The sequence below is a fragment of the Procambarus clarkii genome, chromosome 30 (genome assembly GCF_040958095.1).
Source record: "Procambarus clarkii isolate CNS0578487 chromosome 30, FALCON_Pclarkii_2.0, whole genome shotgun sequence".
Lineage (NCBI taxonomy): Eukaryota > Metazoa > Arthropoda > Malacostraca > Decapoda > Cambaridae > Procambarus > Procambarus clarkii.
The window spans coordinates 11,125,948-11,133,511 of record NC_091179.1 but is presented as its reverse complement, the minus strand read 5'-3'; the positions used below and the strand labels follow the sequence as shown (position 1 = coordinate 11,133,511).

Below are 7,564 nucleotides of genomic sequence, written 5' to 3'. Positions count from 1 at the left end.
TGATACCAGCTATGATACTAGCTGATACCAGCTATGATACCAGCTGACACAGCCATGACACCAGCTACAGCAGCTGTACGAAAGAAATGCATGGTATTCAGGACCCAAAAATACCTCTCAAGACCACACAGCAATTTGTAAATAAACATTTTATATTGTAAATAATTGTAAATTTAATTGTAAATAAACAATTTTCATAGAAAATATTCACGTATAGGACAAAAACATTCTTGGTGAGATTTTTGTATAGTTCTAAATCATAGTTTTTGACTACTGAATTTTTTTTTTTTATTTAATTTGGCACATGTGTGTAACCTTGTTGGCGCCAGGAGCCAAAAATTTGAACACTTGACTGATATTTATGAACACTAATTTCAGCAAATGTAAAATTTTCTCATTTTTGAACACTTTTTTTTTTTTGCGTTATTGACACCTGAAGATTTGCTCTTAATTAGGGATAATTATCATCACCGCAATGTGGACACTTCATAGGCCTAATTATTTTTCGGCTCTGGTGGGTTAGGCCTATATAGTTTCTGATGTGTTTAAGTAGGCTCTTCCCTAACTATAATATTTTATTTAGGCTATAATATTTATAATATTTAGTTTGGCTATACCTTAACTATAATAGTTATACCCTTTCTATAATCTAATATAATAAGGAGAACAGTAGTTTACGGAGTACTTTACGGAGACTTTACGGACTTTACGGAGACTTTACGGACTTTACGGAGACTTTACGGACTTTACGGAGTAAAGTACTCCGTAAAGTACTATCCGTAAAGTGCTACTATCCGTAAAGTACTACTATCCGTACTAAAGTACGTAAAGTACTATTTAGTACTTTAATAAAATACTAAAGTAAAGTACGTAAAAAACTATCAATAAATTCATAGTACTTTACGGAGTAAAGTACCGTTCATAGTACCTACGCAAACGCATTTTTGACGCACACATACGCACGCAAGTACGCACACGCACGCACGGACGGGCGGACAGGCCCACACACACACGGAGATGCGACAAAGGGTAACAATATGACAGGTCTCACCAATGCAATGTAGACCTGAACCTGGAGTTTACACACAGAAAATCCCACTAACGTGATATACATTAACGAGAAAATCCAACCATTGGGACTGGGATCCGACAGCGCTCAATGGTCGACTCGAAATGACTTTAGGTGAAATAGTCTCTCGATTACCAAGATTTTTGTACAGTCTTGCTGGTCTAGTGGTTAAGGTACCATGTACGCCAAGGTGCATAGCGCTCCTCCTGGCTATCTGGGGTTCGAATCCTTTTGGAATTGTATCACAAAATTGCATAAACGCACAAGCCGACTGTATTAACGTGCATGCCTATAAGTGAACTGATTTGATGAAAACGATTTTTGGTCTGTGGCCACCGAGTGCTATCGGGATTATGATATATATATATATATATATATATATATATATATATATATATATATATATATATATATATATATATATATATATATATATATATATATATATACACAATCAATTCCCAATTGCGTGATTTTCATAATAAATACTTGAGGACCATTCAAGGCTTGAATAGTCCCCCAAGCACATACATCACTTTAACTCCTCAGAGGATTCGAACCCAGGCCCTCCATGCAGGCAGAGGGGGGTCTTCCCCCCTCCCCCCCCCCCCCCCTCCCTTCCCCCCATCAACAGCACTGTACTCTGGCCACCGCCGCTGATATACAGTAGTCACCAGTGCTGATTAATGGCTATTAAAAACAAAAAAAGCTTTCAGTCTCCCCTTTTTTTAATATCCATTAGTTGCTCTTCAGCCGCCTCGACCCCCTGTTGCTGCCGCGATGACCGGCCCCGCGCCTCAAAGGAACAACACGTATCATGGAGCTTTTTTTAAGCTGTGTTCCAACGGCCATATTTGCGACTGAAAGCTCTCGTCAATCAAGTTACCTCCTCAAAACGAAGCCAAATTTGATATTGTCGGGGGAACACGTATCGTTCCTGGGCGGGCAAGGGGGGAAGGAAGGGTGTGTGTGTGTGTGTGTGTGTGTGTGTGTGTGTGTGTGTGTGTGTGTGTGTGTGTGTGCAGGAGTCGTGAGAAGAGAAGCAGGGAGGGAGAGAAAAGAGAAGCAGAGATGAAGAGAAGCGAAGCAGAGAAGAGAGAGAGTGTGTGGGTGTGTGTGTGTGTGTGTGTGTGTGTGTGTGTGTGTGTGTGTGTGTGTGTGTGTGTGTGTGTGTGTGTGTGTGTGTAAGCGAGAAAGTAAATCAGGATGGGGAAGCACTGAGATAAATTGATAGATAAGAAGAATATAAAGATTAGAAATTGAGAGAGGGAGAGAGAGAGAAGGAAAATACTTTGCATAAAGGGAGATAAGTAAGAGAATACAATAGGAATGACGTAGAGAAGAGAGGGGGACATAAACCTACCATGATAGAGAAGGATAAGGAACCTTATAGAGAGAGAGACGAAAGGTCACGTGAGCTATGCACTCAAAACGCGAGTGATTCAAAGTCTAAAAGGAGACCAACATGTCCCTCAGGATGGCTGTTATGTAGTCTCTTTCTTCCTCTCCTCCTCCTTGACTTTCTCCTCCTCCTACTCTTCTGTCTTCAGTTTCTCCTTTCCTCCTACTCCTTCTAATTCTCCTTCTTCTTCTCCTCTTCTCCTGCTCCGAGACACACTTACGTATTCTTACTATGATATCCACTCCACACTTGAGTATCGTAAGTCTCTCTGCTACAGCTCCTTGTCAGGCAACAGAGAGAGGGTCCACAAGGACTGTCTGGAGTCAGCTTATCAACATGCTGCAGCTTTTCGTTACACGATGCCTGGGAGTGGCTGAATGTGCCTGGGAGTACCTGGGAGTACCTGGGAGTGTCTGGGAGAGTTAAGACACTTCAAAAATTGTCTTTGTGAATATACAAAGAGCCAAGTATAGAAAGTCAACGTCAGTGTAGAACCTCTTTCAGACGATGGCAAGAGGAGCTAGAAGGTGCACTTTGCATTTCATAACAAGCGAGAGAGAGAGAAAGAGAGAGAGAGAGAGAGAGAGAGAGAGAGAGAGAGAGAGAGAGAGAGAGAGAGAGAGAGAGAGAGACAGAGAGAGAGAGAGAGAGAGAGAGAGAGAGAGAGAGAGAGAGAGAGAGAGAGAGAGAGAGAGAGACAGATGCTGAAGGTGGTTCTAAGATCATTCGTCACTAATTAGCACTAGAAACTATCCCGAACCATTCCCACCTTTATGCAAGCAGTCAACAACCAATCATTTTCAACCACTACCACCTCTCAGCTACTTAATTTCATCCTTCCCCTCTAACTGCCAACCTTCCCAAATTCTAACTACTGACACAACTAAGGCTCTGACATCCACCTCACAATTTACTAATCTCTCTAACACAACCGCTAACACCCATAATAGCTTCTAACATATCCACATCACAGCTTATAACATCTCCACATTATAGGTTCTAACACCTCCTCATCATAGATTCTAACACCCCCACATCACAGCTTATTTAACCTTCCATATCACAGCTTCTCGCACACATCACAGCTACTAACACCTGGTTGATACCTGGTTGATGGGGTTCTGGGAGTTCTTCTACTCCCCAAGCCCGGCCCGAGGCCAGGCTTGACTTGTGAGAGTTTGGTCCACTAGGCTGTTGCTTGGAGCGGCCCGCAGGCCTACATACCCACCACAGCCCGGTTGGTCCGGCACTCCTTGGAGGAATAAATCTAGTTTCCTCTTGAAGATGTCCACGGTTGTTCCGACAATATTTCTTATGCTTGCTGGGAGGACGTTGAGCAATCGCGGACCTCTGATGTTTATACAGTGTTCTCTGATTGTGCCTATGGCACCTCTGCTCTTCACTGGTTCTATTCTACATTTTCTTCCATATCGTTCACTCCAGTACGTTGTTATTTTTCTGTGTAGATTTGGTACTTGGCCCTCCAGTATCTCCCAGGTGTATATTATTTGATATCTCTCTCGTCTTCTTTCTAGTGAGTACATTTGGAGGGCTTTGAGACGATCCCAATAATTTAGGTGCTTTATTGCGTCTATGCGTGCCGTATATGTTCTCTGTATTCCCTCTATTTCAGCAATCTCTCCTGCTCTGAAGGGGGAAGTGAGTACTGAGCAGTACTCAAGACGGGACAACACAAGTGCCTTGAAGAGTACAACCATTGTGATGGGATCCCTGGATTTGAAAGTTCTCGTAATCCATCCTATCATTTTTCTGGCTGTCGCAATATTTGCTTGGTTATGCTCCTTAAACGTTAGGTCGTCAGACATTATTATTCCCAAATCCTTTACATGCTGTTTTTCTACTACGGGCACATTTGATTGTGTTTTGTACTCTGTATTATGTTTAAGGTCCTCATTTTTACCGTACCTGAGTACCTGGAATTTATCACTGTTAAACATCATATTTTCTGATGCCCAGTCGAAAACTTTATTAATATCAGCTTGAAGTTTTTCAACGTCTTCAGCCGAGGTAATTTTCATACTGATTTTTGTGTCATCTGCAAAGGATGATACGAAGCTGTGACTTATATTTTTGTCTATATCTGATATGAGAATAAGGAAAAGCAGCGGTGCAAGGACTGTACCCTGAGGTACAGAGCTTTTAACTGCACTTGGACTAGATTTTATATGGTTGACCGTTACTCGCTGAGTCCTGTTTGACAGAAAACTGAGTATCCAGCGTCTTACTTTACCGGTTATTCCCATTGACTTCATTTTGTGTGCTATCACGCCATGGTCACCTTTATCGAAAGCCTTTGCGAAGTCCGTGTATATCACATCAGCATTCTGTTTTTCTTCTAATGCCTCAGTGACTTTGTCGTAGTGCTCAAGTAGCTGTGAGAGGCACGATCTTCCCGCTCGAAATCCATGTTGGCCTGGGTTGTGAAGGTCATTGGTCTCCATGAAATTGGTGACCTGACTCCTAATCACTCTCTCAAATACTTTTATGATGTGCGATGTTAGTGCAACTGGTCTATAATTCTTTGCCAATGCTTTGCTCCCTCCCTTGTGTAGAGGGGCTATGTCTGCTACTTTAAGTGCATCTGGTATCTCCCCCGTGTCTAAGCTCTTCCTCCACACTATACTGAGTGCCTGTGCTACCGGCACTTTGCATTTCTTTATAAATATTGAATTCCATGAGTCTGGACCTGGGGCCGAGTGCATGGGCATGTTTTCAATTTCTCTTTCAAAATTTAATGCGCTCGTGTTTATATCAGTTATATTTACAGGGGTTTGAATATCCCGCATAAAGAAATTGTCTGGATCTTCCACTTCATGTTGTTTATTGGAGTGCTAAACATGTCCTCATACTGCTTTTTTAGGATTTCACTAATTTCTTTGTCATCCTCCGTGTATGAACCTTCACTTGTACGAATAGGTCCAATACTGGCAGTGGTTTTTGCTTTTGATTTCGCATATGAGAAGAAATATTTTGGATTTTTCTTTATTTCCTGAATTGCTTTCTGTTCTAACTGCCTTTCTTCAGTTTCATATGAGTGTTTCAATTTCCGCTCGATTTCTTCAATCTCCCTATTTAAATTATTCCTTCTTTGACGGGAAATTCGTGTCTGCATAAGCCCTTCCCACCCCTTCATATCACACCTTCTGAAATACATAACACCTTGTGAAACACATCACAGCTTCTAAATCCCCCCCACACACATCCTAGCTTCTAATACCCTCACATCAACATCTTGTTTCTAATACTTCTAATACCCACCATACTACAGCATCGAAGTTCCCCAAAACACAGCATCAAACACCATCAAGCCCTTAGCCCCACACCTAGCTACTAGCCCCACACCTAGCTACTAGCCCCACACCTAGCTACTAGCCCCACACCTAGCTACTAGCCCCACACCTAGCTACTAGCCCCACACCTAGCTACTAGCCCCTAGCCCCACACCCACCCAGCTGCTAAGACAACATCGCAACCTTCCCTCCACAGTTCGGGGGTCGAACGCTGCTGCCGGTGCGTTGGATGCCCCCAGAGAGCATCTTGTACCGACGGTTCACCATCGAGTCTGACATCTGGAGCTTTGGTGTGGTCCTATGGGAGATCTTCACCGGCGGCAAGCAGCCGTGGTACGGCTACACCAACCAGGAGGTGAGTCCCGGGGCGCTCAGAGCCCCCCTGGGGTACACTGGGGTACACTGGAGGGTGTATCAGGGGGGCTCACTTGATATATTTGAGAACCATTGGAGGTAGAGTGAGGTGCGACCTACGAGAGCACTATCAAAGCAAATAACGATTTACTGCAGAGTCATTGTCGTCTTCATAGAGCTTCGGCCAGCGCTCTAATGCGTTGGGGTGAGCTGCGGTTAACTTTCACTCGGTTAGAGTGAAAGTTTAATGTAACAAATGCATTACTTAAAGCCCAGAATTGGTATAATATTTGATATATTCATTTTACCAGATCTAAATATTCTTTATGTACGTTATCTCTGCATCATTGAAACGTGTTAATGTTTGTTTGTTTTCCTTGCTCAGGTCATCACCCAGATCACAGCGGGAAAGATGCTCAACTGCCCTGAGCGTTGCCCCTCAGATATGTACCGTATAATGCTCTCCTGCTGGAGCAAGAACCCTCAGGAGAGGCACCCCATGGCCACCCTCTACGACCGCATTCGAAGCCTCACGACCGTCGAACCCCACGTGCTGGACTACGACTGAGAGAAGGGAGGTGGCTCCCTTCGTTGAAGCCTCCGTCGCGTCAGTTCGTAGTCCTCCGACACCTCACTAAGTCTTCAAGAGCGGCTGCTCATTGTGAATTTCATCGGGATATTCATGCCCGTGGCACCTCTTGGGTGACTAAATTCTTCATCAATCAGTCAGTGAATATCGTGTCCCGGCAAAACTGGCACGACCGAAACCCGCGTCGTGTCCCGGCAAAACTGGCACGACCGAAACCCGCGTCGTCGACTGCCAGGAAGGATCGACACCGCCTCGCTACCTCTGAACCTTGCCATCGCCATCGAAATCGACTCCCGGGAACATCGAAATGGTTACCCAGAGCCGATCTTCACGCTCTGGACTGTGTCTTGACCGAGGTTTGCCTCTCCAGCATTGTAATCGAAAATGACTCTCCCTCACTACCATTGAGCCCAACTTCCGCGTCTGAGACTTATGGGTCAATACAAAGCTCTCAGGAGAAGGGCCAAGAGGCTCTGTTGGGGTCCGAGACACTTGTGAGGAGGACGGCATTGTGAGAATCAATGAGGACATTTTAAGACAGAAATGTATGAACGTCTTTCGTAAGAGAGAGATGAGGAATGAGAGAGAAATTGAGAGTGGTGAGTGATAAAGACAAATATGCCACACACAAACAAAAAAAATTTGTATATATATATATATATATATATATTATATATATATATATATATATATATATATATATATATATATATATATATATATATATATATATTATATATATATATAATATATATATATATATATATATATATATATATATATATATATATAATATTTATTTAATATATAAGGGGGACCTCCTTTGTATTAGTGGGGAC

General features: G+C 43.0%; 1 protein-coding gene across 2 annotated transcripts in view; it reads left to right on the top strand.

Moving 5' to 3' along the window:
- LOC123765626 (uncharacterized) overlaps nucleotides 1-7,352 on the top strand; it is a 145,422-nt gene extending 138,070 nt beyond the window's left edge. For both annotated transcript variants that reach the window (XM_069333882.1, XM_069333881.1), the window contains exons 16-17: nucleotides 5,979-6,137; nucleotides 6,522-7,352. In XM_069333882.1, coding sequence (XP_069189983.1) covers nucleotides 5,979-6,137; nucleotides 6,522-6,704 — 342 coding nt within the window. In that variant the 3' untranslated portion in view covers nucleotides 6,705-7,352. The remainder of the gene's footprint in view (nucleotides 1-5,978; nucleotides 6,138-6,521) is intronic.
- Nucleotides 7,353-7,564: the final 212 nt, after the last annotated feature.